This window comes from Ahaetulla prasina, chromosome 7 (genome assembly GCF_028640845.1).
Source record: "Ahaetulla prasina isolate Xishuangbanna chromosome 7, ASM2864084v1, whole genome shotgun sequence".
Lineage (NCBI taxonomy): Eukaryota > Metazoa > Chordata > Lepidosauria > Squamata > Colubridae > Ahaetulla > Ahaetulla prasina.
The window spans coordinates 7,903,636-7,926,640 of record NC_080545.1 but is presented as its reverse complement, the minus strand read 5'-3'; the positions used below and the strand labels follow the sequence as shown (position 1 = coordinate 7,926,640).

At 46.3% G+C, this 23,005-nt stretch overlaps 1 protein-coding gene across 2 annotated transcripts in view; it reads left to right on the top strand.

Moving 5' to 3' along the window:
* The first annotated feature begins 2,730 nt into the window (after window positions 1-2,730).
* PRKAR2B (protein kinase cAMP-dependent type II regulatory subunit beta) overlaps window positions 2,731-23,005 on the top strand; it is a 150,977-nt gene continuing 130,702 nt past the window's right edge. For both annotated transcript variants that reach the window (XR_009156037.1, XM_058190341.1), the window contains exon 1: window positions 2,731-3,172. Coding sequence is in view for 1 of the 2 variants with exons in the window: in XM_058190341.1 (XP_058046324.1) it covers window positions 2,821-3,172 (352 nt within the window). In the remaining variant the exon portion in view is untranslated. The remainder of the gene's footprint in view (window positions 3,173-23,005) is intronic.

The window sequence follows — 23,005 nt, the reverse complement described above, 5'->3', positions numbered from 1 at the left end:
TTTGGCTCCATGTGCCACCATCTCAGGCAAGTGTCTGTCCTCACTTACTGTACCCCAATTTGGATCGGCACCTCCTAAGTGATGTGGTCCTTAAGAGAGCAACCCACGGTTGTTAAATGAGACACCATGTAACTGTAACTTCCGATTTTACTGCCGGTGTCTCCATTGACTCTACTTGTTGGAACCTGGTTGTGAAGCACACAAATTAAAATGTCCCTGGGATAATGCTATGGTTATAAGTTTGAGGATCAGTCGTAAAATTCCTTTTCTGGGCTGTCATAACTTAGAATGGTTGCTAAACAGGGCACACCTGTCTTTTAAGGGGGCTCTAGCCCAGTTGATAGTTTTAGTGCAAAATATTTTTTTCATAGTTTATGTCAGCTGAGTTGTGATTTGGTTGCTGTGGACAGACATGCTTTGATAGAAGTTGTGTAGGTACGACTGGCATTGAAGTGCATTATACGTAGAGATAATATCTACTTTTTTGGTGTTCTGGGTTACATCTGCAAAACAGAAGCGGCAAAGCACTCTGCACATGCTCAGAGGCAAGGGGCTTTTCCCCTAGCTTCCCCTGCCCGCGTCTCCGCTGCCTTTTCCATCTGCAAAGCAGCATTTGCACCAGCAAAGCACTCTGCACATGCTTAGAGGCAACACTTCTCTCCCTGCTCTCCGCTGCCTTTTCCATCTGCAAGCAGCAAAGCACTCCGCACATGCTTAGAGGCAGTGTTTCCCTCCCGGGCCGCCTCTCCGCTGCCTTTTTTGTCCCTGCAAACGCAGCAGCAGCAAACAGCAAAGCACCCTGCACATGCTTAGAGGCCACGCTTCCCTCCTGGGCCGGCTCTCTGCTTGCCTTTTCCCTCTTGCAAGCAGCAAAAGCACTCCGCACATGCTTAGAGGCAACGCTTCCTTCCCAGCCGGCTCTCCGCTGCCTTTTAGCCTCTGCAAAGCAACAGCAGCAAAAGCACTCTGCACATGCTTAAGAAGCCACGCTTCCCTTCCGGGCCCAGCCCTCCTCTTGCCTTTTCCCTCTGCAAAGCAGCAGCAAAAGCAGCAAAAGCACTCTGCACATGCTCTTTTAAGAGGCCAGGCTTCTTCCTTCCGGGCCAGCTCTCCGCTGCCTTTTTGCAAACGCAGCAGCAGCAAAGCAGTCTGCACATGCTTAGAGGCAACGCTTCCCTTGCGGGTCTCCTCTTGCCTTTTCCCTCCGCAAAGCAGCAACAAAAGCACTCTGCACATGCTTAAGAAGCCACGCTTCCCTTCCGGGCCCGGCCCTCCTCTTGCCTTTTCCTCTGCAAGCAGCAGCTGCAAGCAAAGCACTCGCACATGCTCTTTAAGAGGCCACGCTTCCTCCTGGGCCGGCTCTCCGCTGCCTCTTCGATCTGCAAACGCAGCAAGCAGCAAAGCACCCTGCACATGCTTAGAGGCAACGCTTCCCTTGCGGGTCTCCTCTTGCCTTTTCCCTCCGCAAAGCAGCAACAAAAGCACTCTGCACATGCTTAAGAAGCCACGCTTCCCTTCCGGGCCCGGCCCTCCTCTTGCCTTTTCCCTCTGCAAAGCAGCAGCAAAAGCACTCTGCACATGCCGGGCCCGGCCCTCCTCTTGCCTTTTCCCTCTGCAAAGCAGCAGCTGCAAGCAGCAAAAGCACTCCGCACATGCTCTTTAAGAGGCCACACTTCTTCCTTCTGGGCCAGCTCTCCGCTTGCCTTTTCCCTCTTGCAAGCAGCAAAAGCACTCTGCACATGCTTAGAGGCAACGCTTCCTTCCCAGCCGGCTCTCCGCTGCCTTTTAGCCTCTGCAAAGCAACAGCAGCAAAAGCACTCTGCACATGCTTAAGAGGCCACGCTTTCCCACCGGGCCCGGCTCTCCTCTTGCCTTTTCCCTCTGCAAAGCAGCAGCTGCAAGCAGCAAAAGCACTCCGCACATGCTCTTTAAAGAGGCCACGCTTCTTCCTTCCGGGCCAGCTCTCCAGCTGCCTTTTTGCAAACGCAGCAGCAGCAGCAAAGCAGTCTGCACATGCTTAGAGGCAACGCTTCCCTTGCGGGTCTCCTCTTGCCTTTTCCCTCTGCAAAGCAACAGCAAAAGCACTCTGCACATGCTTAAGAACCCATGCTTCCCTTCCGGGCCCGGCTCTCCTCTTGCCTTTTCCCTCTGCAAAGCAGCAGCAAAAGCACTCTGCACATGCTTAAGAAGCCATGCTTCCCTTCCGGGCCCGGCCCTCCTCTTGCCTTTTCCCTCTGCAAAGCAGCAGCTGGAAGCAGCAAAAGCACTCCGCACATGCTTTCTAAGAGGCCACCTCCCGGGCCCTTTTTTCCCCCCCCCTCTGCAAACGCCGCCGCCGCAGCAGCACAGGGCGTCTTGTGTGCGCCTGCGCAGTGGCAGGCAGGCAGGTGGGCGCGCGGCGCTCGGTTGCCATGGTTTCCCCGGGTCTCTCTCTCTCTCTCTCTCTCTCTCTCACACACACACACGAACGAACGCACGCGCGCGCGGGGATCTTTCCCCCCCCTCTCCTCTCCCTCTCTCCTGGCGCGGGAGGGAGGGAGGAGGGGAGGGAGTGGGGGGGGCGGGGCTGCGTTTTGCTGCCGTCACGGCCGGGCTCGGCTCTTTTCTTCGCGGCCGGCTGCAAAAGCGGCGGGGAAGCCCCCGAAGGGAAGCCGCCTCAGCCTTTGCAACCGCTACCGCCGGCCTTGCAAAAAAAAAAACCCCACAAAAGCCTGGTTTTCAGGGGTGGGAGGGAGGGCGCCGGTCGGAGAGCCCGGTGGGCGCCGGGTTGCATCGCCCTCCGCGGGGTCCGGGGCGGCCGCCCCGCCCCGCTCGCCCGGCATGAGCATCTCCATCCCGGAGGGGCTGCGGGAGCTGCTGCAGAGCTTCACCCTGGAGGTGCTGCGGAGCCAGCCGGCCGACCTGCTCGACTTCGCCCTCCGCTACTTCCAGCGCCTCAAGGCCGAGGCCGCCGCCGGAGGAGGAGGAGGAGGAGGAGGAGGAGGTGGGGGGCTCCCTCGGGGTCCCCGGTGCAACGCCGGACCCGAGCGCGGGAGCCGCCCGCAGCTCGACGGCGCCCCCGCCGAAGCCCGCGGGGTCAACTTCTCGCCCGAGCCGCTGCAGCAGAGCCCCTCCGACAGCAGCGCCGAGGAGGAGGAGGAAGAAGAGGAGGAGGAGGAGGAGGAATTCGCCGGTAAGCCGGGCAGGAGGGAGGATCCTCGGCTTTGGGGAGGGGAGGGGAGGTTGGGGGGGGTTGCCCCTCCTGGCAAGGCGTGGGGAGGAGGAGGAAATGAAAGGAGGAGGAGAAAGGGAAGAAGGAGAAACTGGAGGAGGAGAAAGAATTGAAGGGAAAGGAATAAGGGAAGGAGGAGGGATTGAAGGAGGAGGAGAAAGGGAAGAAGGAGAAATTGGAGGAGGAGAAAGAATTGAAAGGAAAGGAAGAAGGGAAGGAGGAGGAGGAGGAATTGAAGGAGGAGGAAGGAGGAAGGAGGAAGAATTGAAGGAAAGGAAGGAGGAGGAGGAGGAATTGAAGGAGGAGAAACGAGGAGGAGGAGGAATTGAAGGGAAAGGAAAAAGGAGGAGGAGGAGGAGGAATTGGAGGGGGAAGAATTGGAGGAGAAGAAATTGAAGGAGGAAGAGGAATTGAAGGAGGAGGAGAAAGGGAAGAAGGAGAAATTGGAGGAGGAGAAAGAATTGAAGGGAAAGGAAAAAGGGGAGGAGGAGGAGGAGGAATTGAAGGAAGAAGAATTGAAGAAATTGGAGGAGGAAGAGGAATTGAAGGAGGAGGAGAAAGGGAAGAAGGAGAAACTGGAGGAGGAGAAAGAATTGAAGGGAAAGGAAAAAGGGGAGGAGGAGGAATTGAAGGAGGAAGAATTGGAGGAGAAGAAATTGGAGGAGGAAGAGGAATTGAAGGAGGAGGAGGAGGAATTGAAGAAGGAGAAAGAGAAGAAACAGAAACGAGTAGGAGAAAGAAATTGGAGGAGAAGGAAAAATTGAAGGGAAAGGAGAAAGGGAAGGAGGAGGAGGAGGAATTGAAAGGAGGAGAAGAAATTGGAGGAGAAGGAAGAATTGAAGGGAAAGGAGAAAGGGAAGGAGGAGGAATTGAAGGAGGAGAAAGAGAAGGGGAAACTGGAAGAGGAGGAATTGGAGGAGGAGGAGAAAAGGAAGAAGGAGGAGGAATTGAAAGGAGGAGAAATTGGAGGAGGAGGAGGAGGAATTGAAGGAGAAAGAGAAGAAGGAGAAACTGGAGGAGGAGGAAGAATTGAAGGGAAAGGAGAAAAGGAAGAAGGAGGCGGAATTGAAGGAAGATAAAAAGAAGAAGGAGAAACTGGAGGAGGGGGAGGAAGAATTGAAGGAAAAGGAAAAAGGGAAGGAGGAGGAGGAATTGGAGAAGAAGAAAGGGAAGAAGGAGAAACTAGAGGAGGAGGAAGAATTGAAGGAGAAATTGGAGGAAGAGGAGGAGGAAGAATTGAAGGGAAAGGAAAAAGGGAAGGAGGAGGAGGAATTGAAGGAGAAAGAGAAGGAGGAGAAACTGGAGGAGGAATAATTGAAGGAGGAGGAGAAATTGGAGGAGCAGAAGGAGAAATTGAAGGAGGAGGAAGAGGAGGAAGGAAGGCAGGTGCCTCTCCCCCTCCATTGAGCAAACCATGCAAAATGCAAAAACGGCCTCCTCATTCATCCCTCCATCCATGGAAGCTTGTAACAGGAGCATCAGCCTGGGATGGGGGTTCATACCTGCCTAACCCCTGCCTAACCCCGAGCCGGGCCGACTCACCCCCCCCCCTTTGCAGAATTAACCGGGTTCCACCTTAATCGACAAGCAAAGAGGTTCTCGGATTTTAAGGTGCATTGGAGGGTGGCAAGCGGTGGGTGGGTGGGTGGGTGGCAACCTGCCTTACAGCTGATGTAGAGCAGGAAGCGGGAGGAGGAAGAAAAAAAATAATTGCATTTTCTTTTGTAATCCCAGCCCGGAGCTTCGTAGAGGAAGCAGGGTACGGATGCTCATTGACAAATGTTGGCGAGAGCTGTCTTTTTTTTTTTTTGTGTGAATGAAAATGCAGCTGTTGTTCTCCATGCCCAGAAGCAGGTCGGGCCCACATCTGTTATGCCTCTGCTGAAGGGAATGGGCAGTCCTCACCTTACGACCGCAATCTGAGCCCAGGATTTCTGTTGCTAAGCGAGAAACGTGTTTGGCGAGCTTTGCCTCGTTTTCATGACTTTTCTTGCCGCGTCTTGTTAAGTGAATCGCCGTCGTTTCAACGAGTAATTAAATGGTTGTTAAGTGAATCTGGCTTCCAAATTGACTTGGCTTGTCAGGAGGGAATGGGCAGTCCTCGGCTTTATGACTGCAATTTGAGCCCAGGATTCCTGTCGCTAAGCGAGAAACGTGTTCGGCAAGCGAGCTTTGTCCCGTTTTCATGACTTTCCTTGCCGCGTCTGTTAAGTGAATCGCTGCCGTCGTCTCAGCGAGTAGCTAAACGGTCGTTAAGTGAATCTGGCTTCCAAATTGACTTGGCTTGTCAGAACGGAATGGGCAGTCGTCGCCTTACGGCCGCAATTTGAACCCAGGATTTCTGTCGCTAAGCGGGAAATGTGTTTGGCGAGCTTTGCCTCGTCTTCACGACTTTCTTTGCCCCGTCTGTTAAATGAATCCCAGCCGTCATTTCAACGAGTAGTTAAACGGTCGTTAAGTGAATCTGGCTTCCAAATCGACGTGGCTTTGTCAGAAGGGTTGCAAAAGGGGGTCATGGGACCCTGGGATGCTGTGACTGTCATAAATACGAGTCAGTTGCTGAATGTCTGAATTTTGATCGTGGGACCATGGTGATGCTGCATCGGTCGTAAGTGTGAACAGCGGTCGTAAGTCATTTTTTTCAATGCCGTTGTAACTTCAGATGTACTCAAGGACTACTTTTTTAACAGTATAACTGAGTTAGAAGAGACGTTGGAGGTCTTTTAGTCCAACCTCCTGCTTAAGTAGGAGACCCTATAGCATTTTTGCCCCAAATGCCATTTCTTGACTTTCTTTGGGCTGGACTAGAAGACCTCTAAGGTCCCTTCCAACCCTATGATTATTTTTTTTTTAAATCCCTCACATCCTGGACATAAACTGTTTGAACCCCTACCCTCAAAACGACGCTATAGAGCACTGCACACCAGAACAACTAGACACAAGGACAGTTTTTTCCCCGAAGGCCATCACTCTGCTAAAGAAATAATTCCCTCAACACTGTCAGACTATTTACTGAATCTGCACTACTATTAATCGTTTCATCGTTCCCATCACCAATCTCTTTCCACTTATGACTGTATGACTATAACTTGTTGCTGGCAATCCTTAATGATTTATATTGATATATTGACCATCAATTGTGTTGTAAATGTCGTACCTTGATGAAGGTATCTTTTCTTTTATGTACACTGAGAGCATATGCACCAAGACAAATTCCTTGTGTGTCCAATCACACTTGGCCAATAAAATTCTATTCTATTCTATTCTATTCTATTATGTTTCTGTGGCTGCTGAAGATCTGAGAGGCATCTGAAACCTTTGGTTCTGCTGCTGTGAGTCACTGACAATATCATCCCTGAGTTAGGAGGTGGTCCTACTAACAAACAGTACTACAGGTAGTCCTTCACTTACAACAGTTCACTTAGTGACCACTCAGAGTTACAACGGCACTTGAAAACGGGACTTACGACCGTTTTTCACAGTTACAACCTTTGCAGCATCCCTGCGCTCATGTGATCCAAATTCAGATGTTTGCCCTACTGGTTCATACTTACGACCGTTGTGGTGTCCCGGGGTAGGGGGTGGGGGTCACCTGATCCCCTTTTTCAACCTTCTGACCAGCGAAGTCACCGGGAAAGCTGGATTCAATTAACGACCGGGTTAATAACTTATCAACTGCGCTCAACAGCCGTAGCAAGAAAGTTCGTAAAAATCAGGCAAAAGTCGCTTAACAAATGTTTCACTGAACAATAGAAATTTGGGCTCAATTGTGGTTGTAAGTCGAGGACTACCTGCATAGCCGTTTTATTCCCAAGCATTTGTGTCGTGTCCCACTCCTCCGCTGACGGCTGGGTTAGGGAAATCCGAATCAGGCTTGCCTCTGCAGCTCTGCCCAAAGTCCTAGCAAAGTCCTCAGAGCAGGCAGGAGACCAGAAAGTGACTTCAGCAAGATAAGTTCGACTTTGCCTGACTCAGAGACTGCCAGAAAGCAGATCCTTTATATAGGCCATGGGGTGTGGCTCCATGACTCAGCACTCATTAAGGCCTGCCCCTCCCTTCCTTCTGTTGCCTCCGCCTATCCAGTCTTCTGATGCGAGGGTCACTCCAATCAGCAGCTGTTGGAAATAAACTTTCCTCAGGCTCACATGCTGTGGAGGAGGGGGAGGGGTCTAGCTGCTCCGTTTGCCTGGGCATGGAGCCAGGGCTGGGGCCGGGGGATGCTCCCTCCTCTGCAGCCTGCTTGGGCATGGAGCCAGGGCTGGGACCGGGAGGTGCCCCCTCCTCTGCAGCTTGTCTGGGCACGGAGCCAGGACTGGGGCCGGGAGGCATACATTCCTTCGTGTTCGGGAGCAGATAAGAAGGCCCCGGCTGCTGTGAGAGCGGGCAAGACACAACAATTTGTTCCAGTAAAGCAAGTCTCAATTTATCCAGTTCAGTGGCAGACTGACGAATTAGGGGAAGGTGGGTGAGTGGATTGGAGGAAGGCTGTGTAACTGCATTGATTCACTGTGGCAAAAATGGTCGTAAAATGGAGCGAAACTCAAAAATTGCCTCGTTTAGCAACGGAAATTTTGGAGTCGGTTGTGAATCGCAGATTGGGACTACCTGGAAAGTTTGAAGTGCTAAATTTTGAATACAGGTAGTCCTCGACGTATGACCACAGTTGAGCCCCGAAACTTACGTTGTTAAGTGAGACCTTTACTAAGTGAATTTTGCCTCATTTTACGGACTTTCTTGCCACGGTTGTTAAGCACATCATTGTAGTTGTTAAGTGAAACTGGTTTTTCCGTTGACTTTGCTTGTCAGAAGAAGGGGGATCGCATGATCCCAGGACACTGCAGCCGTCATAAATGTGAGTCATTTCGATGAACGTGGCATGGGAATGCTGCAATGGTCGTAAGTGTGGAAAAAAGCTCAGAAGTCAGTTTTCAGTGATGTAACTTTGAACAGTCACTAAATGAGACGTAAGTCGAGGACCACTTGTGTTGAATGACCACCTGATTGAGAAGGATGCGTTTATACAGCAACTAAAAGAATCAGTAAATGTTTGAATGTACAGGAGGTTAGATTTGTTTGTGAGAAAGGTCGTGTCGGCATTGTGAAACTAGATGCCAGCATATAACCAACATTGGTTGATCTAAACACGATCAAACCTAGCTAGTACAGTGGTACCTTGGTACTCCTCGTTAACTGGTTCCGGAAGGTGCAACGAATACCAACAACGATAGTATCAAACAAATTCTTTTCTCATAAAGAATAATATAATGAGGCAGTGAAAAGTTCTAAGCTGTTGTAGTCCGTCAGTAACCTACGGAGCTGGCAATGGAGTCGGACAGCGATGAGGCTGCGGTGAGGCCAGGGCCATCAGGGAGTGAGGTGCGGACTCCAGAGCCTCCAGAGCCTGATAGTAGTGAGGCAGAGGAACAAGAGGAGCACGCTGTTGTGTCTCGCCCGTTTTCACCGCAGCCGGGGCCTTCTTATCTGCTTCCGAACGCTGAGGAATGTCCTAGTATGCCTCCCGGCCCCAGCCCTGGCTCCATGCCCAGACAGGCTGAGGAGGAAGAAGTACCTCCAGCCCCCAGCTCTGGCTCCATGCCCAGGCAAACGGAGCAACTAGACCCCTCCCCCTCCCCCACAGCATGTGAGCCTGAGGAAGGTCAATTACCAACAGCTGCAGACTGGAGTGACCCTCGCTTCAGAAGAATTGATAGGCGGTGGCGACAGAAGGAAGGGAGGGGCAGGCCTGGATAAGTGCTGAGTCATGGAGCCACACCCCATGGCCTATATAAAGGACCTGCTTTCTGGCATTCTCTGAGTCAGGCAAAGTCTAACATATCTTGCTGAAGTCACTTTCTGGTCTCCTGCCTGCCTTGAGAACTTTGCTAGGACTTTGGCAGAGCTGCAGAGGCACGCCTGATTCGGATTTCCCTGACCCGGCCGTCAGCGGAGGAGTGGGACACGACACATGCATGTTCCTAAGGCACGCATGAGAAGAGCTGCCAGAAGGCAAAAGCAGCTCAAGCAGAGAGGACGACTCTGGAGTAAGGCCAAGAGATGATTGGGCCCTCCCATAAGGCTTAAAACAGACCAGCACTGGCGTTTAACGTTGTAGCTGTGTCTTCTGCTTTGTCTACGTCTTTGTTTTTGTAGCTTCTGGACGTTTGCCAGGAAGGGCCTTTGGCAGTTTGCCTAATTGGACCAAGGTTTGTGAGATAACTGAGGAATTTGTGTTGGGAGGAATTTGTTTTAATTTAGTTGAACTATGGTGGGAATGAAATAATTCCCAGCTGTTCGAATGAAGTTTGTTTGTTTTTCCACGGATTGAGTTTATTAGTACCTACTTGGGCCTGTGTCACAACATAAGCTTGTGTGTTGAGTATCAAACGAATGATGAGTACTGGGGCAAAACGTTTGCTTCAAAATGCGTTGAGTACCAAATTCGATGAACTTTCAAAGCAATTATCCAGGTGCCGCTGTACGTTAATAGAAGAGTGTCAAGAAATCTCAGTCCTGTAGGCTAAAGTGGGGATCTTCCCCAAAATAACCATTTCTACATTGTTCTCAAAGAAAAATACTGTATACAGGTTGTCCTCAACTTACAACCACAATTGAACTCAGAATTTATGTCGCTCAGTGAGACATTTGTTAAGTGAGTTCTGCCCCGTTTCACAACCTTCATTGCTACAGTTGTTCAGTGAATCCTTGCCATGATTACCAGTGAATCTGGTTTACCCATTGACTTGGCTCAGGGGTCTGCAAAGTTGGCTCCTTTAAGACTTGTGGACTTCAACTCCCAGAGTTCCTCAGCCAGCTTTGCTGTCTGAGGAACTCTGGGAGTTGAAGTCCACAAGTCTTAAAGGAGCCAACTTTGCAGACCCCTGACTTGGCTTGTCAGAAAATGACCTTCTGACAAACTGTCATAAATATGAGTCAGTTGCCGAGCGTCTGGATTTTCATCATGTGGCCGTGGGGGTGCTGGCTGCAATGGTCGTAAGTGTGAAAAATAGCCATGGGTAATTTTTTTCAGTGATGATGTAACTTTGAAGGGTCGCTAAATGAACTGTTGTAAGTCCAGGACTACCTGTAAGCATGACGTCACCAAGAGTCTAGCCTGCAAGAGATTTTACTTATTGATTTTACACATTGCAGTTTAAGGGACGTGGTAGCTCAGTGGCTAAGACACTGAGCTTGTCAATCAAAAGGTCGGCAGTTCGGCGGTTCGAATCCCTAGTGCTGCCGTACAACGGGGTGAGCTCCCGTGACGTGTCCCAGCTTCTGCCAACCTAGCAATTCGAAAGCACATAAAAAATGCAAGTGGAAAAATAGGGACCACCTTTGGTGGGAAGGGAACAGTGTTCCGTGCGCCTTTGGCGTTGAGTCATGCCGGCCACATGATCATGGAGACGTCTTCGGACAGCGCTGGCTCTTCGGCTTTGAAATAAAGATGAGCACCGCCCGCTAGAGTCGCGAACAACTAGCATATATGTGCAAGGGGAACCTTTACCTATTGCAGTGTAGAAATGGTGTTTTGTGGGATGTTTTTGAACATCCGTACAGCCAGGGGTGGGCTGCTATGGGGTTGTCAGGGGTTCGAGAGAACCTCTAGCTAAGATTCTGTGCAGTTCCAAGAACCCCCAAATCCCACTTCTGGCTGCCCTCCCCCCCAGGAATCGCCAATGGCCCATTTTGGATGTAGGTAAGTGTAGGGCATGCGTGGAGGCTCGGAGAGGCCGAATAACGGGCCTACCGGAAGTTAGGGAAGGGCCTCCAGAGGGGCCGTTTTTGCCCTCCCGGATGCTCAAGGAAAGCCTCCGGAGCCCAGGGAGGGCAAAAATGCCCCCCCCCCGGCTGTGGTGCAGGAGGCTGACTAGGTCACGTGCACCATGGCCACGCCCACAAAACAATCGGGCAGAGAACCCCTTGCTAAAATTTTTGAAGCCCATCCCTGCCTAAAAAACATCTTCCATCCAAATACAGTGTGTCGGTGGGTTGATTACAAATCTTTTGTGCAATTTCAACATATGCATATCATTAATTCATCTAATCTTATATCATCCAATATATATCCAAATATTTTAATCAATTAATCCTTTAATTAACTATCATATTTTATTCTCTCCTTTCATTGTAAGTTATTCTGAATCAATATTTTGTCTTATTACATCATTTATTCCATCATCTTAAATCAGTTGCATCAAATAATTCTTCCTTTGTACGAAACTCCACTTTTTTTTTTAATGTATTTTTCTTTCTAATCTGTACGGTCTCTTCTTGAGCAGGGGGTTAGACTAGAAGACCTCCAAGGTCCCTTCCAGCTCTATTCTGTTTGATTGATTCCTTATGTGGGGAGGAAAATTCGTTTGGCACCCACCATTTTTGGTACTCAACCTGCCTCCCACAACCAATTAACAACGAGTAGCAAGGGTACCCGCTGTACTAACCAGGTTTGATCGTGTTTAGATCAAATAGCTAAGGGCTCAATTGCCGCTTTGGAGTCAAGTAAGTGTAATCAACCATACGTCTTTCTGGCCGATAGCTGTGCTCTTTGCTAAGGTACGTTCTGTTGTGCGGCGTGCCCTGTAGTTATTCCTTAAGTTGATGCACAGTACAAATAATGACACGGCAAACGCTGTCGGTTTGAAATGCGGCGATCTTGATTGGACGCGGGCTTTCGCACCGCCGCTTACGAAGCTGGCCGTAACACAGGCATTGTTGAGAAAGGGGACACCAGACACGACCCTGCATGTAGAAGACAATTGCAAACTGTGAAAACGAGGGGAAATGGCTACGGATTGAAAACATTGCCTTGTACGCAATGGCTGTCAAATTTGAAACTTTCCATAATGTTAAGAAACCGGTGGACTTCACTGTGGGTGAGTTGAGGTTCTTTTTGGATTGTATTTGTTGTGGATATTTCTGCATTTAGATTCAGAGTGTCGCCTTGCCCTAGAGGTCGTGGAAAGAGATTTATAAGCATTGTAGATGAGTAGCATTGAATGAGGAGTTTGAGTGACCTTCAAAAAACTATTTCAAAAAGCTTATTGTAAGTTATTGGCTTTGCTATGGATACGTTATGAAGGAGAGAGAAGTTAATTTAAAAAAAACAACAACCACGGGAACCAACATAAAACTGAAAGGGATTTTCATAGAAATTGGAAGTGGCTTAAGATGGATTTCAGGGGTTAAATCATAACCCTGTCTGGGAATACATCTTATTTATTGATTCAGTCGACCTTTGTTTTGGAGATCAATGCAATTAAGTTGTTGGTTGTGAACGTGTTGGTTTTGTAGATATTACGTATTAAAGCATTCATATTTGTGCATTAAAATTGGCTTGTTTTAAGATCTCATAATAACAGAATTGGCCGAGATGCCTCCAAGGTCCCTATTATTCTATATTCTATGATAGGCTCTTTATAGTACAAGCTCTGGTGATATATGATTTGTTCCTGGCTATTTGTTTCTTATAGTAGCAAATGCTATTGCATCTTCGTGTTTAAAAATAAAAGTTTTAAAAGATAATTTCCTGCATCTTGCATATTCTCTGCTTGGCTCCCAAAATTGTTCTTTATATACTTTCGCCGCAAGCAGGACATAATAAAAGAATACTTCCTTTCCTTTATATGATATTCTAGAAGTCCCTGCATTAGATTTCATGCAGAAATGAAGGGATGGATTCCATGCCTATTTTTCCTTAAACGAAAGCAGTCTGAATGCAACATCACACACCAATTGCATTATTATTAAGGGATAAGGATATCGTGCAGCGATGGATGCTAAAGTTTGCGTGGATTTTTTTTTTTAAAAAAAAGAAAGTTCCCTTTTAATTCAGAAGTAAATCGTTAAGTTATGGCTGTATATTAATTTTAGTTAGGGCTATATATTAATTTTGTTCGTTAAAGCCTGCCTACACGACAGCGTTAATTTATATAGGCGCTATAATAATATATATGATGGACATACAACAGAAATGTATCTTTTTATTTCTGAATTATAGCACGGTATTTTTCTTAAGATGAATATCACTCTGGATGAGATGCAGAATTCCTGCTGATGCAATTGTCTTTTGACGAGAGGGCTCCAACCATCCAGCGACCTGTCTGTTTATTTCTCATTTGTATACCTCACACTCTTGGCAAAACCCAGGATTATTAAACAGGATATTTCCTGCAGCTAACTTTGAACAAAAACTATGACCTTCCTGGTTTTATATTTATACTTTCCCCGGTTTTTCTTGAGGTTTAAACATACTGGTCTTGAATCTGGAGCTCACTTGCTGACATCCTGGTTTTGAATGCAGTTTCGCATCGTAACACTAACCATGGTTTGTATAGGTGAACGAAAAAACAAATGCGTGCATTAGGAATCTCTTACACCCGAGTAAACCACTCTTGCTATTAACATTACAGCTTGTCTGCTTAAAACTGATTATCATTTGCAGTGATCGTGTTTGAGCATGTCGGCTTGAAATTCATAATTATCATTTGCAAAGATGAACCCTTTGACCGGGTTTGTTTTTGAAATCTGGTTGAAAAAAAATGTTAAATCCAAATGATGATGGACGGACGGTGCTTTCTGATCTGAGTTGTTTTCTTTTAGACGTTTCATTACCCAGCTAGGTAACATCATCAGTGCTAGTAGGGAGTGGGGTTTGGTCTCATTTTATATTCTGATGACTTGCCCTATAAATATGGATGGGAAAAGTCTCGGTGGTGCCTTGATTGGGGTGTTTCCTATCAGCTTGCTTGGGGTGTTGTTTCTTTTTCCATTATTGATCTAATGTTGGGGTCTACAAGACAACCCCCCAAAGCTCAGAGAGCATCATTTCAACCCTGATCTGTAAATATTTTCCTCTGTCAGTACCCTTTTCAATCCCTGGACCTTTTCCTATTTAGATACTCTAGGATGTTAGCACCCACACCTCTCCTAGAAGAATGAAAATATTCTAGGAAATATTATACCTCCCTGGATGAGAAATGGAGAAACACGTTTTTTAAGGCAGGAAGCAGATTCACTCTCAATAGCCCACAGCAGCTGTCAGCACTTAAGAGATAAAGAGATAGCTAGATCTATTCATAAGCAAATGACTTCACCCAAGATCCAACAAAGATCGGATTAGCCCTCTACCCATCGAGCAACAGAACTCACCACATGGCACCCTGGGGAGATTGCATCACCCAGCAAGTCTCAACCAAACCTGGGACTTAAAAGGCAACCTACAAAGTTACTCCTGCATGGCCCCATGGGAGTCTGACAACCAATCAGAACACAAGCTCAAACTCAAAGCCCAAGAGGGTTTAAATCTCTCTCTCTCCTATGTGCCTTTTTGTCCAGGATCCAAAAAACCCATGTGGTCCTGACCACCATTAAACCATCTTTCCAAGCACTCTCCCATGTTTCCAGTGTCTTTCTTCCCACTTGGAACTGAACCCAGAAGGACATTTCTTCCAACAATACATTAGACATCCTATTTCTTCTATCCTTCTTGCTGAAGCTAAGTCAATTTCCATAACCAGGGAGCGAGGAAATTCTTTTGGGGAGAATAATAATAATAATAATTATTTTATTTTGTCACAACAATATACAAAAACATCAACATAAAATAACTACATATTATATAAGCATATATATGAGCAAAAGTATGCAATAACTATATTAATTTGATATAATGAAAGGAAACAATAGGACAGGAATGGTAGGCACTTTTGTGCTCTTATGCACGCCCCTTATTAATTAGATAATTAATTAGGACAAGGCTATTTACGAGACCGCCTTCTGCCACCGATAGCCTCCCAACGACCTGTGTGCTCCCACAGGGTGGGCCTTCTCAGGGTGCCGTCGACCAAACAATGTCGGTTGGCAACCCCCAGGGGGAGAGCCTTCTCTGTGGCGGCACCGGCCCTTTGGAATGAGCCGCCTCCGGGGTTGCGCCAACTCCCCGACCTCCGGACCTTCAAACGTGAACTTAAGACTTTATTATTTCATGGTGCGAGACTAGCCTAAGGGTAATTTTTAAATCGAAATTTTTAAATGGGTTTTACGTCGGTCTATGACCGTTTTAGTTTAATTCGGCCTATTAAATATTTGGTTTTAATTCTGTTTTAAATTTGCTGTTTGTATTTTGTGTTTTTAAATATGGCTGGAAACCGCCCTGAGTCCTTCGGGAGAAGGGCGGTATAGAAATTAAATTATAAATAAAATAAATAAAAATAAATAAATAAAAATAAAATAATTAGAGAGAGTTCTTAAGATCCTAAGGTTTGTAGTGTCAGCTGTGGCACCTCATCCGTTCCTTTCTTGGGTTAGAAAGAGAAAAAAGGCAGCAAGAACATCTTAAGATGTGAACCAGGTCTGCAGGTCGTTAAAAGGTATCCTTGACTCCACAACGGTTCGTTTAATGACCATCCAAAGTTACAAACGGCACGGAAAAGATGTGATTTATGACCGTTTTCCCCCTAGTTACAACCTTTGCAGAATCCCTGTGGTTGCGGGATTAAAATTCAAACGCTTGGCAACTGACTCTCATTTATGACGGCTGCAATGTCCCGGGGGCGGGGGGGAGATCCTGTGAATCCCCTTCTGCGACCTTCTGACAGTGAGGAAGCCAGATTCACTTAACGACCAGATGACCAACTTACCAACGGCAGTGCTTCCCTTCACAAGTGTAGCGTCGCAAAACGGGGCAAACCCCGCATGAGAAATGTCTCACTTAACGGGCAGAAAAGTTTGGGCTCCATCGTGGTCGGAAGTCGTTGATCTTAATGTCGTGTTTGCTGATTTCACGCGCTGGAGCCTAATTGATTTTTGCTCTCTGAGGTAAAAAATAAAATAATATCAGGAGTCTGATCGTACTTTTCCCAATTAACACATTTCATCAAAAAGCTGTCAGATTGGAATTTAAATTGGGCCGAGCAGCAAGGAATTCCCTGTGAGACAAATTAGCAGTCACTTATCACTGAACGAACGGTTTGTGATGTGCTAACAACCCGTTGTGTTGGTTGACACCTTCTGAGTATTGCTTGATACCTAGTGATCTATCAGAATTCAGCCCCTCTCTTGCTCCATGGTGGAATTTTCCAGAACAGTCTGAGGGCTCCTACGGGAGGTTTCTGTGAGGTTGAAAATGACCTGATTTTGAGCCCAAATGTCAAATTTGTGTGGTATTAATTCTGGTGTGCAAAGTTTGCCCCATTTGTCATTTAGCATCTAGAGCTGTGATGGCGAACCTATGGCATGCGTGCCACAAGTGGCATGCAGCGCCCACTCTGTGGGCACATGAACCGTCGTCTCAGTTCAGCTCTGCTGCGCATGCTCCTCCCGCCGGCCAGCTGGTCATTGGGTCCCTGCCGCGCATGCGCGGGGGGCGGGGCAAGTGTGTGTGTGGGTGTACCTATGCATGGAGGGACAGGTCGTATGCAGGGGATGGCACATGCACACGTGCGGGCAGGGTGGTGCGCATGCGGGGGGCCACGCACGCATGCATGGGGGGGCAGAGCACATTGCATTTGGGGGGTTCGGGCATGTGCGCGCGCATTCGCACATATGCACACGTGCCTTGGGCAGTCGGTCTGGAAAAGGTTAGCCATCACATTTCTGGCAAGGGATGGCATATAGTCCTCGACTTATGACCACAATTGAGCCCAAAATTTCTGTTGTTAAGTGTATTTTGCCTCATTTTACGACCTTTGTTGATAAGTTAGTAACCCAATTGTTAAGTGAATCTGGCTTTCCCGTTGACTTTGCTTGTCCGAAGGTCGCAAATGGGGGATCACGTGACCTTGGGAAACAGCAATGGCCATAACTACGAACCCGCTGCCAAATGTCTGATGCTAGAAACTGTCGTAACTGTGAAAAACGGCTCCTAAGTCACATTTTTCAGTGCTGTTGCAACTTTGAACGGCCACTAAGCGAACTATTTAAGTCAGACGAAGATGAAACAATAAAGAATAAAAGAAAAAGAAGCAAAATATAAAAATAATAAATATGCCAAAAAGAAAACAGAAAACAAACCCAAAGTGCAAACTCGATGGTCTGCTAAGCCTTTTTTCGTTGTTGTTGTTGTTTTTTGCCATCCATTTCCGACGTTCCTTTATTTCTATTTCCATCCTGTTTCGTTCGTTGGGACACTTGGTGCCGGCGTTGGCATGGAAGACAATATCTTGCGTCTTCTCCCTACGTGAGTTGATATATATTTCAATAATTTCATTGTTCGCTCTTCTTTCCGAGTTCTTAACTCGTAAAGAATGGGATGGAACCCATAAATTATTTTGATTGCTGGTTCTTCTGTTCTTTCCCAAATTCTGCTTTCTGTTTTTTCGATGTGAAAGCCCAGATGTGAACGTTCAGTAGAGCTCTATAAAAGCCTTATAATGCTGGTAGGTTTATTTTTAGATCCTTTCCTAATAACCCCCCTAACATGGAATATGGCAATTTCATAACGTCATATTCGGCTGAGATTGTCAATGAACTGTCCATTATGTTCACAAGATATGGGTTTTTTTTCTGATTCAGTGATGTTGTGGTCTGTCAGCGGCCAGCACAGCTGGCAGCAGATTCGGACAGTGAGGAGGCTGGGGAGGAACGTGGGCCAGTCCTGGAGCCTGGGGAAGGCTCGGAAGAGGACTCTGAGTCGGAGGCAGAGAAGGGACCAAGGCCATCTGGTAGTTCTTTGCTGCCTCCGGAGTCTCCGGAGTCTGACATCAGCGAGGCAGAAGAACAGTGTGAGCCTGTTCCCAGTGTGCGCATGCACAGAACTGCCAGGAGACAGGAACAATTAAGGAAACAGGGTCGAGTTGGGAATAAGGCTTGGAGTTGATCGCCCCCCCCCCATAAGACATAAAAGAGAAGCGAACGGGACGTGAGCTTTTGCAGGAAGCAATTAGTTCATCTGGCCGATTCAAGATTTGAAACTTCCGTTTGTCACTCTGTGCCAAGTTTGGCCTTGCCCTGCCTCTGGAAATTAGCTCTTTGGCCATGTTCCGTGGGTGTTGATGAGCTTCCTCTGAAAGACTTGTTTATCAAGCCTTGCGGACTGTAAATGAAAGTAATTTACAGCCGTTTGAATTAAAGAGGTTTGCCCGGGACTAAGTTTGTGCTATTTACTTTCTAAGGAAGTCTAGGTCAGAACAAGTGACAGTCAGTTTAAATTAGGCTATTTTTTGTAAAGTTTTGTGTAAAATGAGGCCCTTTTGCCCAAACGTGCATTATTTTACATTGACCGTACTTGAATTGATTTGCCAGTGGGTTGGTTTTTCTCACCCAGTTTAAATTTATTTTACCGTAGCTATTTACAAGCTGTGCTGGCTTTTGCCACCCTGAATAATTCATTCCATCCACAAACTGGGACATCTTATTGCTTGTATTTCACTTATGACCACAGTTGAGCCCAAAATTGCTAAGTGAGACAGTTGTTAAGTGAGTTTTGGCCCATTTTACGACTTTTCTTCCCACCGTTGTTAAGTGAATCATTGCAATTGTTAAGTTAGCAACACGGTTGTTAAATGAATCTGGTTTCCCCATTGACTTCGTTTGTCCGAAGGTCACAAATGGGGATCACGTGTCCCTGGGATACTTCAGCCGTCATAAAGGCATGTAGTCCTTGATTTACAATGGTTCATTTAGTGACCGTTCAAAGTTAATAACTGCACTGGAAAAAAGTGACTTAGTTGGGACCATTTTTCACACTTACGACTGTTGAGGCATCCCCATAGTCATAAAATGGGGCAAAACTCCCTTAATAAATGTCTTTCTTAGCAAGAGAAATTTTGAGGTCAATTGCGGTTCTAAGTTGAGGATTACCTATATGAGCCAGTTGACAAGTCTTTGAATTTTGATCACGTGGGGATACCGACAACGGTCGTAAGTGTGAAAAACAGGCCCAGGTCACTTTTTCCAGTGCTGTTGTAACTTTGAATGGTCACTAAGTGAACGGTTGCAAGCCGAGGAGTAGCGGTGCCTACGTCAACATCCTTTCTGAATGATATAGAAAGCATCACTCCTAATGCAGATCTTTGAGGATTTACTTCTAATTTTCTTTCAAATCACTCCCTTATTCTTTGCTTTCTGGTTTTTTTATCCACTTAGCTGGAAGTCCCTCCCTATTATCTCATGACCGGTAGTTTTTTTTGTTTTTTTGTTTTTTTATTCAAAAAGTTTTACAGAATTTTTTTTTTCCCCTTTCCCCCCCCTCCCCTCCCTTAACAACCCCTCCCCTGACTTCCCGGCACGAGCACAAGGTATAGTTAAAAATAAAACAAACATATGCTAAAAAAATTTCGTCCCAACTTAATTATACCCCTACAATCATCAATTCCTAACTTCCCCCGAAAACAATAAAAAATAATACATCATAATCATTCAAAAACAGTCTGATAACTCTTAGTCTGATATCTACTTTGAATATAGTCAATCCATTTTTTCCATTCCTTTAAGTATCTTTCTTGCGTATTATCTTTCAAAAAGGCTGATATCTTCGCCATCTCAGCCAAATTGGCAACTTTCAATATCCATTCTTCTATTGTAGGTACTTCTTTTTTCTTCCAGTATTGTCCTATTAGTAATCTTGCTGCTGTTATTAAATTTAAAATCAATTTAGTCTCAATTACTGTACAGTCCGTAATAATTCCCAACAAAAAAAAAATGCGGCAGGAACTTTATGTTCTTTTTCAAAGCATTTTGTAAAATCTACCAAATTTTTTATGACCGGTAGATTTTATGACCGGTAGTTTTATTTAGCAGCTTTCTAAGTGTCACAAAGATTTTTGAAAATCCATGTAAATAATTTTCAAAAGGTGGGCCTCAGTGGCGGGATTCAAATTTTTTTACTACTGGTTCTGTGGACGTGGCTTGGTGGATGTGACAGGGTAAAGATACTGTAAAACCTCCATTCCCGTCCCACTTCAGGGGAAGGTTACTGCAAAATCCCCATTTCCTCCTGACCAGCTGGGACTCGGAAGGCAGAGAATAGATGGGGGCGGAGCCAGTCGGAGGTGGTATTTATCAGTTCTCTGAACTACTCAAAATTTCCGCTACTGGTTCTCCAGAACTGGTCAGAACCTGCTGAATACCACCTCTGGTGAGCCTATCCACGTGAGGTTGGATATTCTCAGTGGTGGAATTCAAATAATTTATCAACCGGTTCCCTGCCTGGGTGGGTGTGACCGCGGTGGGCGTAGCCAGGGGGTGTATACTAGGAGCAAAAATGGGCTGCGGTGGGGCAATGCTGCCCCTGCACTCTGGTTTGGGCCTAGTAGCCCTTCCTAAAGCCTCCTGGGAGTGAAAATGGGCCACGGGGGTGTATGTGCTGCGCCCCTCTGCACCCCATTTTGGGCCTAGGAAGCCTCCTTGCACTTATTTGGGAATTAAAATGCGGCGCCTGGGGACTCCTGGAAGGAGCGGGAAAGGGAGGGGCCAGCCAATAATTTTAACCACCGGTTCGCCTGAACCGCCTGAATCCCACCAGTGGATATTCTCCATAAACTCCAGAATATCCGCAAATTGGATTTATCTTTATGGAATCCTTAACCTTGCCCCCTTAAGCAAAGTTTGTTCCTCTGTATGGTTAGGGTTCGTTGTTGTTTTTAAATCATTTTTATTAGTGTTTTCTCCGGCTTGCCTGGAACCAATATTAAGCCAAGATTTAGGCTGAAATTTCTTGGAGCTGCCCTGGGTCTCTTATTAAAAATTGGTGTCACCGTTTGGACACCCTAGTCCGTTGGCACTGAGCCCAATTTGAATAACAACCTGCTAGCTAGGAGATTGGACAGTTTCACAACTGAGTTCCTTAAAGATTTGGGGAGAGATGCCAAAAATTGATAGTTGCTGTTTTTGGTTTGTCTTGGTGTCCTAGAATAGGATTTCTCAGCCTTGGTCACTTTAAATATATGGCCTTTAAATTCCCCAACCAAGATGGCTAAGCATTGTCCTAAAATATCTCATTTTCTGTAGGTTGTTAACTGCACTCTCAGCTTGTTAGTTTTCTGAAAGACGTTTCATTACCATACTAGGTAACATCATCAGTGCTTGTTCTCATAAGTGGCTTGCTGTGTCAGTGTTGGTAGGAGTGACCTCGGGCATTCCTTGATTAAGTTGTTGTTTACTCTTAGCTTGTTTGTCTGAATTGGGGATTCCTTGATGGGGGTTTACTTCTTGATTGTTGGTCTTGTGTTAATGTTGATCTTAATCAGTGCTCATTTTGGGTGTTGATTGCTGGCAGGGGAGGTGTTTTGGCTTTTTTGTTGTTGCCTTTTGGACTTGTAGATTGTCTCTTTTGAATGGCGTGTAAATGTTGTGAAATGCTTGCTTTCCAGCATCACTTTCCAAGGGGCGCACAGAACACCCACTGGGCTGGTTTTGTACTAAAAGCAATTTGTAAGAGCAATTTGTAAGAAGCCCACTATTTATTTCAAACTCTTGTCGACTCACAAAGATACCAAGATATACTATAATGTCTTTGTTTTGTCGTTTTCCAGACTTTGAAAAGTTGGCAGTAAGCAGGGCAAAATGCTATCATTCAATGTTAGTTATTGCGAGTATTTTGACTTGGCATTTTTATAGCATGGAAATATAATAATCTCAAACTACGCAGAATAACGTTATAATAACAGCGTTCCTTTTTTAAAAAATAGGGATATTTCACATTCCGAAGTTCTGAAAAATTGCTCCTTAAAAACGGCAAAGAGCTGTGAATAAAGTACAGTGGTTGGGAAACATATTTAAAATTATCTATATTATATATATTCATATACTTGAAGGATTATCCATGACTTTGAAAGCATATTGGAATAAAATGTGCTAGGTTGAGCAGCCGTTTATCAAATACCATGTAAACGGCGTAATCCTGACCTCTCTCATTAAGCAATCCCATTGAATTTAATGCATCTTATTCCCAATAAACTAGCTGCAGCATTACAAGCTCAAATTATATTTTAACTTGCCACGAAGTATGAGGCGGCTTAATTCCTGATAATATAACGGTCACATTAATTTTGAGCTTCTACTTCACGGGTGTCAACTCACAAAGCATTTCTGGTCTGCTCTCGAGTTGCCATGGGCAAGAACCGGGGAGGGGGGAGAGAAACTGAAACGGTTTGAGCGCCATGTTCAAAAGCACATGCCACACATACCTTCTTCAAGGTTGGATCTCAGATTACCAGAGCTGGACTGTATTTTCTACAGCCCGTGAAAGTGCCTTGTTGGAGAATGTGATTTATGACACAGCCTGAGAGGATCAAAGTTGAGCCGTAAATTACCTGAGGCAGAGTTGGCTTCACTCGGGTAGTTGCTGACATGTTGTTCCGAATAAATAACTGGATTTCTTTTGAAACTTGGCTCGAGGCTCATTAGTTAATTAGGGCATCTGTTGTAACCCTGACGCTTGATTTCATTGAGGGCTGCATCAGGATTGTGTTTGACCTCAGGGAATGGGTGTGGCCAGGGTGGGTGTGGCCAGCTCAACATCACTCTTTTTTCCAAGAAGAGACTGGACAGCCACTTGTCTGGAATGGTAGAGGGTCTCCTGCTTGAGCAGGGGGTTGGACTAGAAGACCTCCAAGGTCCCTTCCAACTTTATTCCGCTTTCTGTTATCCCCAGTTGCCATGTGCGGTACATTGAGTGCTTGATCAGGGTCTACAGGATTGTCCAGCATTGGATGCATCCTCTCCACAACCAGTTTTCTTTGTTACTTTCTGGGAGAAGGCTTTGGGCTATCCAAAACAGAACAACTAGATTGTGTTATAGCTTTGTACCATATATCAGGGGTGTCAAACTCAAGGCCCGCAGGCTGGATCCAGCTT